Below are 20,857 nucleotides of genomic sequence, written 5' to 3'. Positions count from 1 at the left end.
CACAGTTATATCATCCATCTGAATCATAGACTGTAAAGATCTGAATACAAAAATATTGAATCGAGCTTTAAGGCTCTTATCTTGTCAGCTGATTTGTGATTTATTGAAGCATATCCCCAAATTACATGAATTAACTGTTCAAAAAACAGGAAATGAAGAGCATGTGTGAACATTTGGGAGAATTCAAGACAGTTGACGTAATTGCTTCTATTGTCCTTTATAATCTCAAAAACTAGAATTTGCTGTTTTGATATAGAAACCCAAGTGTACTAAGAGCAAAACCTCATTTAGTGTAATTAATCACAACCTGTATTGTTACTGTGCAAAATACTGCAGGATATGATGTAATGTAATGTAACATGTCATGTACAAAAATCTCTAGATATGATGCAGATTCTTGCAAGAACCTAGCCAGGCTAGCGCCGCCTACTGGTTCCGGCAAATTTCATTTGCCTCAACCATGTAGTCAGGGAACTAGCAATGCGTTTCGGTGGACCAATCAGCGAACAGACGGGTAAGTGAAGGCGATGACGTTGAACTCAAGCGCTCAAGATTAACCTATGAGTTTAACCGGTGTATAGCACACGTGACCACCAAGCAGCAGCGATTAGTTGAAGCAAATGTAAGCAACCGCCTCCCGGAAGCAAACGAATCCCTATGGCTCGTGTTCAGACGCTATATGAAATGTAATGAAATAAGCGGCTGATGCATCAGGCTAGCAAGAACCCCCCCAAAAAGCAGAACTCTGGACTCTTGTGTTTATGCACAGTGCAGGAGTTGAAGGTCAACACCATTCACCCACATGGTGATGGTGACTCTCCTGTAGCCATTGATTTCAATTCATTTCACTCCACACTTGTATGAACATCAATTTGCAGACTTGAAAGTGGCTTGCATCAGATGATCCATCAAAGCAAACATTGTTTGCAGCAGCAGCGGTGGGATTCTGCTATTCACTGTGATGGATCACCTGTTTGGAGGTGGTTTCAGGCCTTTGTAGATGGATTTTCATCCTGGATGGAAATGAATGGAAAGCAAAGTGCGTGTGCCTAGAAGACATGATGGAAAAATAATAATAAAAAAATAGCCCTAAAATGCGAAGAAAACACAGCTTCTTAAGTCATTGTACTCAAGGACAGTCAGTGAATTCTCTCCACAAGTGTACTTTGACTGGGGGCATGCATTCTCCAGCATTTGAGGCCTTTCTTTTGAGGACGGCTAAGTGGTCTCCTGCTTCAACTACGCCGAGGTCTCCCATCTCCTCAACTGGCTCTCAGCAGCAGGTTGGCAGTATTTCAGCTCTCCATGGGGCTCTCCACACACTCCCTCTTCCTTGTCATTTTCCCCTTTACACCTTTTCTTCTCCTGCTGCCACCTCTCATTTTACGTTCTCTGTCACTATACTTGCTGCCACCTGCCTCTACCTCCTCCTTTCCTTTCCGTGTTATTCTCCTCTGATTGTGCTGTGCCAGCCCTCCATCTGTTTGGCTAAATGCTGTCCTTAAGCCCCCCGAGGACTTATGGGAGCCAGACTAGTGTGCGGCGAAGAAGAAAATGAAATAGCTCTCAAAAGATAAACTACACAGGCCCTCGAGAGGTTGTCCTCCTCTCCACTCCTGCATCCCCCACCTCATCCCACCTTGTCTCCTCAAAAGGCTGGCAACGATCTCTGTGCTGCATCACAGCAGGGAGAGAGCAGCCAGAGAGAGGCAAAGGGGAAGCGTAAAGAGAGAGAGGGGAAGATATAAAAAGAGTCAGAGGGGCTGAGTTTGGGTGGGTAGGTGGGTAGGTGGATGGAGAGGAGGTGGGGCTTTGAGTCCACACAAACCCCCCATCCATCTTGTCTGACCTCTATCTTCCACGATGCAGGGAGATGGATTAGCTGAGCCGGTGAATGGGGTGGGAAGGTGGGGTAACTGAGGAGTTGCAACACATTTACGTATGGTGATTTCAAGAAGTAGTGCAGGATCATACATTGTGTTTTTTTTGTTTTGTTATGTTTTGCTTGTGCACACACCAGAGCAGAATGTATTTGACTTTTCTTGCTGCTGAAGAGAACAAGCAACATACGTATATGCAAACATGCTATTTGCTGTCAGCTGAGAAGATTGATGCTACTGTCATACGTGGTAGATACAAAGCTATGCACAGCAGCTGGGAAGCTAGGCTTAAAAAACTATAGAAAAAGGGAAACAGCTCATCCCAAAATAACAAAATTACCATCACTTGCATCTATAAAATTATTATGACTGATTGTGTGTGGGACTAAAATTTCCAGCTAGGAGAAGTAACTACCTGGAGTTGTCTTGTCACTGTCTGTTCCTGTTTTCAAATAACAGTGATATCAACTTAAATGACAAACTGTTCCTTTAAGATTAACTTACCAACAGAACAAACATGTACTGGATATACCGAGGCTATTTCAGGTAAAACACTGTGAGTGCATACTATAAAACTTTGACTAAAAAAACTTTGAAGAAGAAATACAGAAAATTGCCTGGTGGTGATCCAACTGTGAAGTGGCACAGAGTGGAGGGACGGTGTTTTCAGTGCTGAAGTACCGGCGCTGTTTTGTTGTATTCCAGGAGAGATGTGTGTAGCAATGAAAAATAAATGAGTCTTTTGCATTTGTGTGTGCAGAACAGTGTGCATACCACCAGATTGTGTGTTTGTGTGCACTGGCATGTGGATGTGTGTGACAACAGGATGGTTTTGTCCTCTGAGCATCGCCTCCGTCTCTTTAAATGCTTTTCCTCTTCACTGTGGACTAATATGAGCTGTATCAATGGAACTGCACTGGAAGTCTGACAGCAGCTCTTGTATGTGTGTGTGTGTGTCTGTGTGTGTATGTGTAATACCTTTATGTTCTTATCCAGACTCTCAAGTGAGTTGATGTCCAGTCCCTCTTTGCAGGCCTGCAGACAGGAAATGACTTTCTGGCTCTCGATCTTCCCAGGTCGGATGGTCAGTCCGGATAGACTGCCCCGGAAATACTGAGTGAATCGTGGCTTGGTCACCTCCCCACCTACACACAAACAACAACACACACACACACACACACACACACACACACACACACACACACAATGACACACATGCAGTGAACCATATTTTGAATACCTTGATGCTCCTCGAGCTAATAAACCATTAAAATGAGTCACAGAGACCTCACAGTAGATATTAAATTCCCGGGTTAAGGTTAATCTACAGTAATCACCACCGTTGTGTTACATTTATACATGAGATCATCAAACTCAAAGTGACCTTGTCAAGTCTTATTATTATCAATTATGAGCCCTGAAGACCAAATTATGGTTATAATTGGCCCTAAGATGCATGTTTTGTAGTGCTGCTGCAAAAGTGCAAGTGTTAGCGAGCCGGCCCACCCTAGCTGAACAGGAAAAAGTCAACACTTTTAAAGTCTGTCCTCTGAACTCCAGAAAGGCCAATACAACCATGAAGGATCTCCAAACCACTCATTAGCTGAAAGGTTACACGCTCTGGCTATGAAGACATCACCTTTCCTTTCTTTTTATTTATTTCTTAACTTCCTCCTCCTCCCTTGTCTCCCATCCTGGCTTTAATCCACCAAAGCACTAAAGGTATAGAACTCACTCATTTAATAACATTTGTTATCCCCAAACAAAAATTTGACCTTGTTCATAGATCAAATACATTAGGAGGATGCAGTGGGGCAATGAGCGATGGGCAAAGATATAATCGGGGTGTGTACCAAGAAAGTGTCTCTTTATCTATTTATCTGTCTCGCCTCTCTCATCACACGTCGGTGACACTTTGTACCCTCATACATCTGCTCCCAATTGATTGTTGGAGGCAAGCTGCAACAATCACTTATATTCTTTTTTTCGACTTTTCTCCGCTGCTGGGAGTGAGAGTAAAGTAAAGTAGTCATTGTCTAAAAGCCAACAACTCTCCATAATCCTGTTTTGTCCCAGTGCCAGTAGCTGTGTTTATAATCCTGTGCATGCTTGTGTTTACTACAAATTAAAAGAAAAGACATGACTTCCCACAACATTGCAGACTGCTTTTAGAGCCACTGCGAGCTGGGAAGGAGCTCAATCATCTAACAGTCTTAAAGGGATAGTTCAACATTTTGGCAAATTGGCCCACTGCCATAATCCCTATAGTTTAGTGACCTTTTATTGTCGGTGCAAGCTATTTTAGAACGGCGGAGCAGAGCCGCGAGCTGCTCAGAGCTACGCTACGGAGGCTAATGGGATTTCTTGGTTTCCCTCATCAAACTCATCAAATACACAATCCAACAACTCCAAACGCTCTGGTGGACAAGTTGTGACCTGCACATTCACCACGCGGAACATTATGAGACAGAGTTGTTTTCGAGGTAAATGCAGAGACTGCTTGCTGAAAAACTGCACCTGACGGGAACGCGGTTTTGCATGAATTTACCTCTAAAACAACTCCATTTCGTAACGTTTCGTTATTATCTCATGGTGTGGTGAATGTGCAGGTCACAACTTGCCAATTTGCCAAAATGTTGAACTATCCCTTTGATGGTATTTACCAGCATCGGATGAGCAGAAGCTCTGGCATGTGATCCCATCTGAACCCTCCTGCAGCATCCTGTGGACACCTGTCTTGACTTTTCTACCTGGCTGGACGACACTAGGTTTTGGGGGGTTATGTATGTGCTGAGTGGCCACATACAACAGATTTTATTGGGTCAAACGTCCCTTTACGGCTAAACAACTTGGACTGCCACAACCCTGCATATGGCGAACAGGCTGTAGTGATCACTTTACTTCTACAGGCCTCCTGTACAATTTATATCTGCTTCAGCCAGCTCTGCCAATTTTTCTCTGATTATTCCCATCTAATCGCTGTAATGGGACCAATCTGTCTTACTTCTTCCAGAGTCTCTGTGGCCATAAAAAAAAAAAACCCCTCCTCATAGCTCTGCACAGTCACAGTTTTAAACACTAGGTGGGCCTCTCTGGTTGACAAACTATACAGTTGTGTTGTGGGATGGTGGCAGATGGGTGCCCATGCCTCAACCTGAAGGGTCATATGTGGGCACTGGAGGACCTGTGGATGATAGATGCACAAGAGGCCAAAGCACTGACAGTGAAATTTGTCTCAGTCAGTTGCTACTCTGCTCCCCTATCATGAGTCAAACCCATACAGTACCTCAGCTCTGCCGGCAGCAAACACAGGAGTGTTTCACCCATGCATGCATGACCTTCATGGCTTTAAAGTGTTGCGACTATAGGAGTGAGACTTGCTTTCATGTGAACCACGTGGCTGCAGGAAATGTCAGAGGAAGCCTTACATTTTCTCAAAAAACCGACCAAGCTTTGTCTACGTTTATCTCAATATATGCTGATCCGATTAAAACACTATCAGTGAAGATAAAAGACATCAGAGACGGTGGTATAAATACATATATTTATGCGCCACATCCTCTTATAACCTTGACAATAGAGGCTTTCTTGCAAAACCTTTATAGCTTGATGAGGTAAAAACCTTCTAGATTGAACAAGGCATCGCCATCCAAGGTGTCCCCCAAGAGCTGAGGGACTCTTTCACTTCTCAATGCCTTCTTGTAGGTTACTACAGCAAATCCAGTTCCAATCAACCCAGTGTTGTCCTTCCTACTGCTTGCTGGAGGAGTTCATTTTAGTCTGTGCACCAGGCAATCCGGCTGGTGACTGATGAGCTGCTCTGTTGTATCCAACAGTAACAGGAGTTTCGGAAATAGTCATTTGAAAACCCCTTGGCTTCATCAGACATTGCCAAGCTTGACCCAGGTACCCCATAATTTCCTGCTAATGGTACAAGCACATTCATCACTGGCCTTGTGCGATGCTTCCAGGGTGTGTGGAAAAGTCAGTCGGTGCAGGTGGAGGCACAGCTGACCACTGCTGGAAATTCTTTATCATGCCCTACTTTCCTGGTGTGAAAACGTGACAGAAATGGACGACGGACCTTCAGCTTAGAGTCATCCCTACGACTGCTGACCTACAGCTATATATTGTGCACTAATGCGAGTTGGGTAGAGCTTCCTTTATCCCCCTCTGGAGCAGATAACAGAGTCCTACCGGCTGATGTGATCCACCCAGGGGACCCTTTTAACCCAGTGGCTTGTCATCTGCTTGTCTGCCTTAATAGAAGAGAGACTAATGAAGACTTTTTCTTGACCGGACAGATACAGAAATAGATGTATTTATAAATAGAAATGACCTTAACTCATCCTTAGAATCAGCTTTCATGTCTTGCCATATAGCATACATGAAAATACTACAGTAGGACTTCAGTAGCTCTACTAAATTTTTACGTAAGACAACAGCACTATTTTCTTTAAAGGTCCCATATTCTATAAAGGTACTGCAATGAGATAAATATTTTACACAATGTGAACTTAAAGATCCCATATTATTTAAATTAAGATTTCCATATTTATTTTATTATAAAGCAAAACAAGAAAGTATCAAAGCCTCAGTCCCCAGAGAAATGTACAAAGTCTGAATTATAGGTAGCCTATGTTGGGATTTCTGTAACTTTGATGCCAAAACTAAACACAGCCCCCCAAACCCCGCCCACCCAGACCTAACATCCAATTTTTGCAGGCTTCAATTTCTGCATTTTGATTGGTTTGGGTTCTTAAATCCATGAATATTATCTTATGGATCAGCACTTCAAATAAGTTACCATACTAAAGTGACCCCGTCTTTTTATGTCGCCCACTGTCCCACATATGGATCCATTGTTTCCAGACCTATTTGAAATTCAGTGGTGGTAAATCTGCCACTGTTATCACTATAAACTGCTTTATGTGCCATATACAATAGAAAGCTTAGCATGCATATCAGTCATTTCTATGCTCTGCAAAAAAAACTGCTAACATATGCATTTCATTGTTATGATACTGTATATCAGTGCCCATACTAAAGAAATGTTTTTGTTGGTCCTCACTAATCTCACTTTTCCTTCACTGGGATGCCTGTCACCATACTCTGCTTTTCAGTTCAGTACAATACCTACAGTTATTTTGTGTATTCAATGCCGTCTCCTGCATATTTCCTGCTTTTACTGATGCCGGGCAGGTACCAGATAATCAGGGGAACAGAGTCTACCTGATAAAAACACAGGATCACATTTGGATTCTCACAGAACCAAATACGCCAAACCCATTCTTTCATCTTCCTCTGTGCCTCACCTCTTCCCTCTCTCCCTACTTCCCTTATAACTCAGTTGCTATTTTCTTCCCGATTTCCTGTCCTCTCTCTAGATATCCACCTATACACTCAGTCCCTCCCTGACAGATGTTATCAATTTAGGCCGTGGCCAGAGAAACCATTAAGGGTCTCAGACAGAGGGTGAAAAAAGAGAGGCAGAGGGAGAGGGGATTACGGAGACGCTGCGGAGCGGGAATGATACGGGTGATAAAACCGCTGATCATTCCACTTTACAGAGGCTGGTTTTTACATGGTGTCAGCTCTCTTTGCCGTGCTCTGTGCAGCCCTCCTTGCTCTATAGATCTTCACTCCTCCCTTTTTTTTCTTCTCCTCTGCTTTATTTGCGTCATTCCCAAAAGAGCAACAGATGAGACTGCAGAGGCATCGGCTGAGATGGATACAGCATCATTAGTTAAGTGGAAGTGTGAGCGATGGCCTCACTTAGCTCTGTGATTTATCGTATGTTTACCTGTATCAGCGCCCGTGTGTCTGTATTTATTCATTACACTGCACATATGCAGAGATATTATTAATGTTTCAGTGCATGTGCATGTGTGTAACGATCAACACGTCTTCCTTCGTGCTTCCTGCTGGCGGCTCAGGAGGCAGAGCAGCAGCAGCAGCCTGTGATTACACAGTTGAGGGGGAAAAAAAGACGAACGAGACGAGATGAGTGTGTTGCTCCTCGCTGTGTGACTGCCACCCGCGGACACACTCCGCCAGGTCAGGGGGTAAAATATAAGTTAACTGCGTGAAAAGTGCAACGCCAGCAGTTACTCTCTGAGCTGAAGGAAGACGGATGGGTGGGGGCAAGAACCTCTGTTGGAGAATAGGAGCGGATGGAAATGCATAGTGAAGCCAGAGAAATCAACGCCTTGGCAACTGAAGGGAGGCACAGTAACAACTGTGCGTCATCTGTGTTAATGAGCAATGCAATCCACAAACAGGTGTCTGCAGGTTAGGTTAGAATGACACTCGTTTTATGTTTTAACTCTCTGAGACCAAAGCTTTGATGTCATGGACGTAAAAAAATAAACAGTATTTCCTCATTTTTAAGCTGTTTATATGAAGCCTTTGATCAGCTAAATATGTTTTTGTTTCTTGTTTGGGGGGTTTTGGGGGGATTTTGTATGTCTTCATTGCTGCATATATTAACACTCTCACAGGCTCAGAGTGGACTGACTCCTGGCTATTTACTGAAAAAGCAAAGCGGTAGGGTTTATGTAGAGCTGAGATTTCAGTCCATGTGCTCACCCAGTTGTCAATCAATTAGATCATGAGTCCAAATCATGATCTCGATTAAAATAAGACAATCCTTTTTGTCATTGTTACTTAAAAACTTTGATTAACGCTAAGATAACAGGTCTCACACACTGCTCGGTGTGTCATATACTGTAGCTACCTGTGTTGTACTGACTCATCCATCCAACACAACATTGTCCTCAGTCTAACTTTATTATTTTTTATTCAACCAACCGGACCTTTGCACCTGTCCTAATCACTATGGCCACTAGATGTCGCCTAGCAACAAAATGCAACTATGGCTTATACAGAGGCAGAAATTACTATTTAAACTTAAACAGTAGCTCACACTGGAAACTGAATGTTTCAGACATGACAGACGTTCATATAACACAACCTGAACCATACTGTAATGCTACAAGTCTATTTTCATACATTTTAAGCACATAGCTAACTCACTACTGTAACTACCTGAACGCCTCCTGTGCAGACACATGTGAAGCACCAGAGCTGCTGCTGCTGCTGCTGCTAATATCGTGCTGCTCACGCCTTCTGTGCAGACATTGTGTAAAACTCTAATAAACAAATAAAAACTGATTCATGTGATGTGGCAGCCCATAATGACAGGTTGAGGCAGGTTTTTACGCACTGGCTGCATCTCACCATGTCACACTGGAGTGGTTTCTTTGGACAAATATCTGCGTTACGATTATTCTAAATTATATTTATTTGCTGTGGTCAGGATAGAATCTATTTCCATTAGACAATGCTGACTGGCCAGTTAAGTGTTATGAACCATGAAACTACATCATGAAATTTAATTAAATATTGCAACAAAAACAAAATATCACTGTTGCGTGCAAACCCCAACTGCTTTGAGCTGACAAATGTTTTTATTTACACTGCCATCCATGTGTAGAGTATATCATGTCACATCTCCACGAGCTTCTCCAAAACTGCCAGTGTATGAATTTCTGCAGATGTTCATTTATTTTTTCAGCTCGTTCAGAGTCGAGACTTTTCAAGAGCCTGCTGGGTGATCAATAAGCTCACACACAGCGACATGTTTGCAATCAAGATGCTGCTGGAGTTATTTTAAAAAGGCAAGTCTCTGTGGCTAATGGCTTATGTTAAGAATTCATTCTTGCCTTTACAACTCTTTACTGCGGCTTAGCACCAAACTAGAAAAGCAGAAATAGTCTCTGAACTCCCTCTTCTATTCAAGGCCCTTTTAATCCTCCTAAAGGCTTGCAGTGTTCAATGAAAGAAATGGAAGGGGAGGAGGAGGAGGAGGAGGAGAAGTGGGCAGGAGGGGGACGGAGGGAGGAAGAGCGCAGGGCGGGGTGGAGGAGTCACCGCCGCAGATGAAAGCGACACGAAATGACCTGCTCCTGCTCCCGCACAGAAAGATATCTTGACTCTTTATCTGAGGCTAAGCATCAGTGAGCAGTCTCATTTAGGCTATCAAATCAACGGTAGGCTGTGCCGTGTGAAAAAAGTGCCCTTTCTTCTACCCTTGCGCAATTAGTGGCAGCTATCAGTTTGGAGGACAGTTTAATTGTACGCCTTCATTCAGGCCGCTTCAATCGTTTGTCAAAGGCAGACTAAGTGCTCTTCTTAATTACATTGTTCATTCAAGGCCAAAGAACATGTTCAACACTCAATGACTCCTTTAGTAATAATACGTCAGACGGTATTATTTATATTCTTGAACTTGCTTGCGGTATTCAATCGACACAAAAGCCAAAATACCTCCGACTTTTATATTAAAACTTTTACCTTACTTGAACTGTTTCACTTTTTAATTATGTGCAGGGCAAAAGCATTTTGCTAAAGAAAAGTGGCTGCTGAGCATCTGCATTATCATCATCATTACCTGGCTCTGCCCTACTCACCTTGCCAGCAGGCCCCGACTGTCAGCTGCACATCAATCTGTGAGGGGTGGATGGGCCAGTCGTCCGTCACCAGGTAGGGGTCGTAGGTCACTCCGTCCACATACAGCGTCACCACTGGGAACTCCACGTTGATGACATAGTAATGCCACTCCTTGTCGCAGATCTGAGGATGAGAGAAAGAAACAGGGAGTCATAAAACAGTATTATTTATGGTCCTCTTATTGCAAAGTGAGGTTCAGGAGTGCAAGAATATAAATTATAAAATATGTAAGATGAATATTTTTCTTGATGGGGGGCCCCATATAGATTCTACACACCTTAAAATATGTTACTATGATAAACCTTCTCCACTATGTGTGAACCTAAAGGTCCCATATGTTAAAATTGATATTTCAACATGTCTTTGTATGATTACAGACCAGGCTTACAGTAGGTTCAATATTAATACTGGGAAAGCCTCAGTCCACGGAGAAATACACACAGCCTGTATTCAGAAACAAAGCCATGAAACCAGCCACTAGGACTTCCTGTAACTTTGTGATGTCACAACAAAACTTTCAACTTTCAACTTCAACTTTATTGTCCCCAAAGGGAAATTCATGCTGCAGAAAGGCAAAAAACACAGAACATATAGAGCACATCCACACAAACTCTACACAACATTGAACAACATTGAAATGGCAGTACCCCAGAGGGCAAACTGGGAGCTGTTCCATACAATTGAGGTAAAAAAAATAAATAAATAAGTAAATGGAGTGTATCATAACTGTTTAGTATTTGAATTAAGTTGGATAATGGCTTGTGTTATGAATGAGTTTTTCAGTCTATTTGATTTGGCTTTTGGCAGTCACTAAGCCACCTGGACCCACAATCCAACACTTGCGGGATTTGGTTTCTCTGAGTGTTTTAATCTGAAATCGGATCTATATTTTATTGGATCATTCAGAAAACAGCCAGCCAATTGGAGTAAAGGCTCAGAGCCTCCTCTTTTCTGATTGGCTGACACCAACCTTTTGTTACTAAATCTCCAGAGAGAGGCTGAGAGAGGAGATGTAAAACTACACTGAGTCGGTTTTTACTTCTCAAAATCACATATATTCTTGTGGTTCAACACTTCGAAATAAAAATCAGGAACTTGACACACTACCTACAGAAACCACCAGAATATGTCGATCGTCAGAGAAACATTAATGCGAACATGTTTACATGCACCGCTGTCACCCACTTCATGTAAATCTGTCTATTAATAGTCAGTACAAAGATTTCTCACCTCTTCCTGACCTCGATCTAGAACCAATAGTTCCCTTATTAAACATAAATTGGTTATACTTTCCACCTCTGAAGACGGCTTTTACCGCAAGTGAAGGAATGAAGTTTGATTTATTACATTTCTTTCAGACTGGCAAAGAAAAAACTAAACTCCACATAGCACCTTATATAATGTGTGAATAATGACAAATTCTTATTCTCCTCTTTGCTGTTGTGAAACTGCATCAAAGACGAAATAATGAAGGCACAGAAGAAGGTTAACGCAGCCCTGACGCCATTAGCTTGCACCAAGTGTGGCTCACAGACTGACAACACTGAAGAACACCTTGGCCTTGGGCTTCCTCTGGGAACAAATACTCAGTGATCATCACCCAACAACACACTCTGATGTCAGGCTGCTGCAACAACCTGTTGCGTTGGAGACGGCAGATTGATTGACAGATTAATGCTGATGGTGATGTAACTGACTTCTTATTAATGTGGGGTTTTAAATGATGATGATGATGATGATGATGATGATGTGTGTATGTGTGTGTGTACAGGTGTCAGACTGATTAACTTGTTTTCCTGTCTGCTCCACATCTACACAACCAGAGAACAAGTCAGCCATTACAAACACACTAGGAAACACTGTTACACTTCCATGCACAACTCTGACAGTATCAGAGCCCGTCTCTGGCTCTCTGTCTGTCTGTCTGTCTGAGTGTTTTCTCATCAGCTCATGTCAGGCAGGATGTTAGATGGATCGACATGACAAACTGAGGTTTTTTGTTTTTCCCTGCCTTGTCTTCTCCACCATTCTTCTTCCACACTTTATTATTTCTCCGCCTGAGATCAATTTGTGCCAATAAGAAGAAGAATCCATGGTCTATTTTCTTGTTTAGAAAGAATGTATTTTTTTTTTTCTGTTAGAACTCCACCTTGGGAATGGATGAGTAATTTCTTTTTACATTTATTCTTGGCTGGTGAAGTTTAGAGGCTGAATGGTTTCCTCTGTGCTGAGCACTCACTCAAATGCATTAGCACATTAACACATTCACCTTTTCCTGAAAAATGCTTGACTGTGGCGCTCTCCGGCACGCTTGACCATTTCCCCTGCCACTTTCTGTGCATTTTAATTGATTGCAACAAGCCCACTCGTGTCGGCTTGTTTGTCTGAGTGCATCAATCTCTCCCTTTTCCTTCTCTCTGCTTTCAGCTACTCCTCCTCCTCCTCCTCTTCCTCCCCTCGGCAGGCCGGTGCTTCACCTCTTCCTCTCAGCTCCCTCTCATGTAACACGGGACAGCCTTTGCACACTTAGCCTTGGGTAACCTCCTACTCTAATGAAGGGCGCTCCACAACCTGCTTATTAACACTGTGCTAGTGCAGCAGATGGGAGTTCTAATCAATCTAGTTCATTTTCGCTGTTATTGGGGGAGCGAGATACAACATCTGGCCTATTGGTGATGGCTCTGCACAGCTGTTTAACACATATGCAGCATGTTGAGCTGCTGAGTCAGAGCTCAGAGTGAATGGGGGGATAATCAAATTGAGTTTTTTAATGGTGCCATACAGACAAGACTGAAACTGATAATGTGATAACCAGCTGATTAGCTATTTAGGATATTAGGACATTCACTGTACCCACACACGTTGTATTCTTCCACCTGCAATTCCTGCACATTATGATCTACAGTACGTTTGTCTCCAGGATATGGCTTCATCCTGTCATTTACTTGAGCTCTTGATCTTTAACGTGTCTGTCGCATTATCACCTGGATTTTAAAGACTTTTCTCTCGGTCTGGTTACATTTTATTACCCAGCTGCCACATGTAATGAACATTATGTACATTCGTGAGCACACACACACATGCATACGCTAATCCCTCTGACATTTACACATGCAGACAGACTATCCCCTTCCGTGCTCTGCTGCTTTCTTCCCTGATTCTGCTGCTCAGTATTTGTATTTCAATGGGAGTTCGGGGCCCATAGGATCTGAACGCCTAGTGGGTGACTTCCTCTCGCAAGCTTCAAAGGAGGGAAACGGCACGGCGCTCTCGCCCATGAGGAGGTGGCTTCTGCCCAGTCGGGGTCCCAGTTGGAGATCCCTCTCCGGGATATGGAGGGAGAAAATTAAATGGCCACACATGTCGCTACTTCTTTTGAAAAAACCAGAGGGGATAAAGGAAAAGAAAGAGGAAAGCAGTTTGGTTTTAAATATTTTTTAGATAAGTGGCAAAGAGCTGCAATTCTGTATAGCTACTTATGATGTCAATATATTAAGTTGGACAGAAATTGCCCAGGCCATGGAAATATTACTGTAGACTTTATCTCCTTAAGGTCCAGTACATAAACATGACTCATTAGCTTAGCAAATGTGTAAAATAATAAATAAATAGTCAAAATAACAAGGAGGAACTGATGCTTTGGCTGAAACATTAGTGGTTTGAGATGTTTTAATGCTTTGGTGATTATTGCATTTGACATAATTAAAGCTGAATACATGTTTTTCTTTATACAGTAGTAGGAAGCAAATGTTGAGGAACAAACTTACTACTGTAGGGGTCAATACTTTCTACTAACAGGATATGTTCTGGGTTCAGCAACACCAAGAGCTAAGAAACTTTGCCAACATAAAATCAATGGGCCTTTGACATAGTTAGTGTGGTAATGAGACTGTTGCCTGGTATTCTGAATGTCATCTTGCAAAAACAAACAAACAAACAAAAAATAAATCAGTGAACAGTTGTGGCCGGCAGTGGCCTTAGACAGATAAAAGCACTGCAGGAGAAAACACAGCACCTTTTATTGATTTAAATAAATATTCATATTCATATTCATCTCTGTGTCGGCACAGCAGAGAGGACGGTGCAGAGGTCTCTGGTTGTTGAACCTGCAGCTACATTTCTGCTGCAGTGCAATGCGTCATCAATTTGAAAAGTGCTGTGATGGTTTAAACTGTGCATATGCACATTTGTGGTGGTTCACCTTCTGATGGGAATGTGGTCATTTTGAGGTTTATCTCACAATCATTACAGTGGAAGATCAAGTGAGCCACTGATAAAAGCATCAGTTTAGGAGTCAACGTTTTTTTCTACATACTCCTGAATCTGAGCCGACGCCAATACAGTCCTGAGGTTTTCTTTCATGTAGGGTTGTTTCCTGTCTGTACATTGATCCTACCTAAGGCCCAAGCAAAGACCTTTTGAAAAATGCTGCTGATAGCAGACTATTGGTGGATGCTACAATATACAGATGTCCCCTAAACACCCCACATGCCGACTATTGGTAGAGGCTAAAATTTACAGATGTCCCTCAGCTGCAGGAAATCGATAGCTGCAGATCACACTGAAGTGAGGTTTGGGGGCAACAGCAGTGCATTGTGTAGTGTCTTTATGGGAGGTGTGAGTGGGTTTATGGCTGTCATTTCATAAAGCGGCAATACAAAGGGGCATCAGGGGCCCATTTTCCACTTGGAGGCCCCCCAATCATTCGCTTGGATTGGGTCCCTTACTAATACAATTTTGTTTCCTCATGTGTAGTGCATTCATTCAGAGCCTGTGTGAAGACAAACTGTAAGTCTTGTTAAAAACTCACTCAATAGACAGCCAGACAAAATGTTCAGCACTAAAAAAAAAAACCAAGAGGTTATGAGAGACTTGGCTCAGACAATTAAATTAGTCATAGTCGGTCTGAACGGAGTGTGAGCGCTTAAGTTTCAGACTCCAGTTGACAGAGATGTCACAAAGTTCAGCATCTTGTTAGAAAAATGATTTGAACTCCAGAGAACAGGTGCAGAGCTACACATGGGGAAGACGCCAGCCACAAACAACTGCCGAAACTTTGTTGTGATTATTGTTTGGTGGTGTCCAAAAAAAAAAAAACACTTCAGATCTGGAAATAACACAGAGGATCATCATCTGCTGTTGCACAAACTCAAAGCTACATCACATCTTAATAAAGCCACAGGCCACTGAGAGCGAGTGTGTGTGTGCAAAGTCTTAAGTGTATATAGGGGTGTGTGTGTTTGTGTGAGAAAGCGTGAGACAGCGATTCCACAAGGATATACGCCTTGTAATAACACCCACCCACTAACAGTCACGCATACATGAGTGCGGAGACATCAATCCGCCGCCATTAATTGTCGACTTCAAAAACTTCAAAGCCGAAGTTGAAGTTACGGAGAGCAGCGGCTCTGGCTCGCCTTGCTTATGAAAGCAAAGCAAAAAGTTTTGTATTCCCAAACCCCTCCACTTTCCTTGTGTCTCTGCCTGATGCAAATTGACAGATGGAAGGAATGAATGAAATAAATAACCACACAAACAAAGTAGAGGAGGACATGAAACAACCAGAGGACAAAGAAAGTGAAAGCAAGAGTGAAGGAGGTAGAGAACGGAAACATCACACATCAAAGATCCCTCATCATCTCTTGGGGCACTCGACGGCGAGAAGAAAACAAAATTGCTATCTGCCCCCCTCCGCCGCCAACCTCCCCATCACCACCCTGTATCTCACTCTCGTTTTCTCTCTGCAGTTTGTTTGGTCTCTTTTCTTCTCGCCTGTCTCTCCATTAGAACATGACTGTGGGAGTTGTTGCCTGAAGTCCTTTGGAGTTGAAAGTCTTTAAGAGATCTGTCACCTAACCCAACCCTCTAGCTTCAAACAAGAGATGGAGGAACGAGATAGAGACGGCAGAAGAATGAAGAGGGATGAGGGTGATCTGAGATCAGCGGGAGCAGAAGAGATGATGGTGAAGGGAACAAGGAAGGGCGGAGATTAAAGAAAGAGAGGGAAGAAGAGAGAAACAGACAGAGAGAGATAGAGAGATGGGGGTGGGGGGTAAATACTGTAATATCAGAGAAAGAGGGAGGGGAAGGAAAAGTGAGGAAGGACGACTTTGAAAAACAAAATCAAAACTATTAGAGAGAAAGTTTGACATTTCATAAATACTCTTATTTGCTTTCATGCCATGAGTTTAAAGTGTCAGATAGCAACATGAGATGGTTAGCATAGCTTAGCTAGAGAGGAAGACAGGCCCCCACATACTTGGGCGTACTTGACTCCACGGACGTCCGTGTGTACTCAAGGCGGACCCGTCGGCACAAAGCTAACTTTTTACGATCGTGCGGACTCCACGTACACATATTGGTGTCACACAATAGACTGCTCGGTGGGAAATCTTCACATCGACCTGTTTTAAATGTGATCCCGTACGCTCGACTATGAAACCTCAAAAGTCCACGGACAGTCCATGCTGCTCACAGTACGCGCACAGTACGCCCGAGTATGTGGGCGCCTTTAGCCAGGTCCTGTCGAAAGGTTGAAATAACTGCTAGCCAGCTAACACCGTCAAAGTGTAATAAACCTCTGTTAATCTCAACTCACTACTCTCCATTGCTTCTAGTTTTTATACTCATATGAGCTAACATCTTCTAAAAATAGCCAGTTTTGCTAGTTTGTCTTACTAGCCAGAAAGAAGAGGCTCGCAATAATGGCGCTTTTCCACTAGCGCGGTACGGCATGGAATGGCTTTACTTGTTTTTTTTTTGCTTTTCCACTAGTACCTGGTACCTGGTACTAGTGGTAACGCCTCAGCCCTGGTTCCAAGCGAGCCAAAGCGATACTAAACGTGATGTCAGCCAACTGCCTTCCACTGATTAGAGCGTTGTCACTGCTGGAAGAGTCACTACAGGGACTTCTGACACGAGAATCAACCCGCTAAATTTAAAAACACACCAACAGTAGCACCCGCTGATCTGTGTTGAGACTTTTGTTGTTCTTTCATGTGAGTTAAATGACTGCTGTGTGGAAAAAGCACGCTGTGGTCCGTAATCGAGGTGCAGACAGGTGTGTTTGGAGATGATGACGATCGAAAAAAGAGAGAGAGACAACGCTGCCGCCATGATATGACGACCCCGCCCCCGCTGTGGAGGAACTACAGTATGAAGAACTCAGCTGTAATGGAAAACCGAGCCGTTCCGAGCCGTACCGCGTGCCGCGCCGTGACTGTGTAGTGGAAAAACGCCATAAGTGTCACTCATCATTTGGTCACTACTTCTCTTTTGTTTTCTTAGGATTAAATCAAAGTTAATGATTACATTTTTCCTCAAATACATAGTTTATTGGCAGGAGTTCATTCCAGGACTTGAATTCTCTGGTTTAATGATAATACTTTCACAGTCAATATAAAAAAACTAGAGATCAATTTAGATGTATATTGATGCCAAAGTAGATGCTTGAAAATAATAAATACTTGTGATTAAGATTTGATGTTGATTTTCTTTTTACCTTATTTTCTGAAAATTGTGGCTGTATGTAAACACAGCAGTCATCTAGGGACTTCTCAGCAATACTGGTTCTTGCCTCATAGGATATCTGAGTGCTATTGATCTTCTCATCTCATGTTCAGCAAAAGCACAAACAACATGTAATTCCCACAGTGATGATCAGTCCTTTTGAGAGGAGTTTGTTTCAAGTACTGTATAGTAAAGGCCACAAGAAACTGACTTTGTTTTTCCAGGTTTGTAAAATCTAAAGTGCTTTAGGCTACTTTCAGGTGTCACTTTCAAATGTCACTAACGAGCTGTGCAAGATACGACAAGTCCTAAAATGTCAAATTGATGTGTGGTTTAAAATAGCACAGTAACATTGTTGGTGGTATGGTGGGTCATCCAGTCTGACCTCCTCTCCAAAACCCCACAACATCCAGCTTTGATTCCACGTTAAGTTACGGGAGAGGACTGTCAGCTCTGGTTATTTGGCCACAACAGAATACTGTAGTTGTAAGAGGAAATATTAAAGATATATTAAATGATCAAACCTGTTGTTTATGTAAACTTAAAGTGCCGAATTCTTCATATTTCTTCTCTAACATCACAGTTGAAGTGTGTGCATCCAACGCAAACTATGCAACGCCACACGTGCCAATGACGACAGATTGTCCAGAAGTGTGTGTTGTTATTCCTATCCTCCATTCATCACGCCGCACCCTCTCTTTATGATGGTCTTTGAGTGAGGCTATACTTGAAAGAGGTGTAAACATTTTTGCCTTTAGACACGGCCAGATGATACTTCATACAAATGAACCCTAACCTTTAAGAAAGCATAAGAAGAGCAGCCAAACAGTTTCCTGTTGTTGTATGCCAAGATGCTCTGTACATCAGGAAGGTCCCTTGGAAATCCATCAAACATTTTATTTATATCCTGATTAAAAATACCAGATGCCAAACTCACTGCCAGGGATTAAACACACTAGAGTATCTAGAATAATCAGCTTTAAGTAAAACTGAACACTAAACTTGACAATTAATAAGCTTAACAAAGAGTGAGTTTGTTTATCGCATTAGACCATGCAGGTTTCTCTAATGAATTGGTAAGTCATAGCCTACCAGTGACCAGACAGAGACAATAAAAATGCCTTTAAACATGAGGTTATTTTTAGCATCCAGTGTGGACATGGAGAACAAGACTAAGGAGAGGGAGGGAAGGATGGCAGAAGGAAGAAGTAAAAGAGGTTGAGGCAGGGAGTTAAGGGGGGGAGGAGGTCCTATAGGGCCTCCTGGAAGAAAGATCCACAACAGAGATTGATGAGTATTGGAAACAAGGTGACTTTAAGGAGGGGTGGGAAGGAGGAGCCAGGGAGGAAATGAGAAAGTTAGTGTGCAGGCAAAGTGAAAGCAGAGGTGTAAAATGAATGTATTGCATTGGCTAAGAGGAGGGGCGGGCTGAAGGGGGTGGGGGGTGGCGGCAGGGGTCTGGGTGGTAAGGCACCAAATGGACCTAGAAATGATCACATTATAAGAAATGAGACATAGTTTGTACCATTTAAGTGAAGTTAATGTTGTAACAGTTTGGCGAGGGAGAAAAATGTAATGATGATAAGATAACCCTTTGTGTGTAAAAGCAGCTTTCAGATTAATGTAAAATCTACAAAAATAAACAATCGGGAGTCAGATTAAATCAGTGGTTAGCATCGTCACCTCAGAGAGTTGTCTGCTCTCACTGCTTCAATATGAGTTTCCTACAGCTGCTCTAGTTTCACTGCCTCTGTAAACTGTCCTCTTAGCTACTGTTGTCCTTGACCAAGATGATGGACATGAACAAGATTTAAATCAGTCCGAGATGATCCAGTGATTTGCTTTAGGCCCTATAAAACAAAAATTGATCAATGCACCATCGTTTCTATCCTGGGTTTCACATTTTGGCCTCTCATTCAGGTCAAGTTTTTTTTTCTTTTTTTTAAAGTCATTTTTATTCTCTCACAAAATGTCTTGAGTCATCTCTATTGATGTCATTTGCCCATTGAAGCTACACACAGTAGCCAGTTAGCATTAGCTTAGCAGAAAGACAGGAAACAGTTTGGTTCTGTGTCAAAATCCACCTGTCTTCTGGTCCGTGTACTTCGCGGCCATTCGATTTTTCCTTTAAACAGAACTGTCAAAAAACGAAAGTAAGCTGGTAATTTGGTTTTCCGTTTCAAACCCAAAACCAAAAAAACTAAATTCAGGCTGGTTTTTTCGTTTTTTGGTTTTTGGTTTTAAAACGAAAAAACGAGTAGCCTAAACCCTAAACCAAAATCAAATGACGGTCAAATTTTGATTGCCTTTTCGTTTTTGATCTTAAACAACACATTTACGCCGATGACAGACCGGAAATGTCTGAACTTCAAAATAAAAGCCCAGTGAATTGCGTTATAGCCACAGACTGTTGATGAATGGCCTATAAAATCTTTTTTTTTTTGTTGTGTTTTGAGCACATGGACATTTTCACAGCTGTGTTTATTTTTTACACATGAGCGACAAGCTGATCGTTAACTCATCTTCTACTGTTCTCCTCGCTGCGCTGGGTCTCTGTCTCCGCTGCGCTGTTGCGCTTCGCTTTTCTTCCATTCAGTCAGATCATTTTCACAACGTGTTCTGCGGCCCGTCTCCGGTCCCAACCGGGCTCGGGACAGGCTGTCCCTCTCTGAAGCAGAGGGTGAGCTCAGCTTCACTCCTGCATTAACGCCGATGACAGCCTGGAAGTGTCTGAACTTCAAAATAAAAGCCCAGTGAATTGAGTTATAGCCACTGTACTGTAGCCTATAAATAGCCTATGAAATCTTTTTTTCTTTGTAAATGTTGTGTTTTGAGCATACGGATACATTTTCACGACTGTGTGAACACACTTTACATGTTAGCGGCCAAGCTCATCATTAGTTAATCTTCCTCACGTGCTGACCTCGGTCTGTCCGTGGCGCAGCGCTTCGCTCCCA

The 20,857-nt window shown here is 42.7% G+C and overlaps 1 protein-coding gene across 1 annotated transcript in view; it reads right to left on the bottom strand.

Annotated features, from left to right (window-relative positions):
• LOC310996161 (calsyntenin-2-like) overlaps positions 1-20,857 on the bottom strand; it is a gene marked incomplete at both ends in the record, with an annotated part of 281,521 nt that overhangs the window by 24,154 nt on the left and 236,510 nt on the right. The window contains 2 exons of the mRNA XM_083985517.1: positions 2,859-3,025; positions 10,352-10,514. Coding sequence (XP_083841643.1) covers positions 2,859-3,025; positions 10,352-10,514 — 330 coding nt within the window. The remainder of the gene's footprint in view (positions 1-2,858; positions 3,026-10,351; positions 10,515-20,857) is intronic.

This window comes from Trachurus trachurus (assembly GCF_905171665.1).
Source record: "Trachurus trachurus genome assembly, chromosome: 13".
NCBI lineage: Eukaryota > Metazoa > Chordata > Actinopteri > Carangiformes > Carangidae > Trachurus > Trachurus trachurus.
Note: the sequence above shows the minus strand (reverse complement) of the source record. Positions and strands in the feature narration are given on the sequence as shown.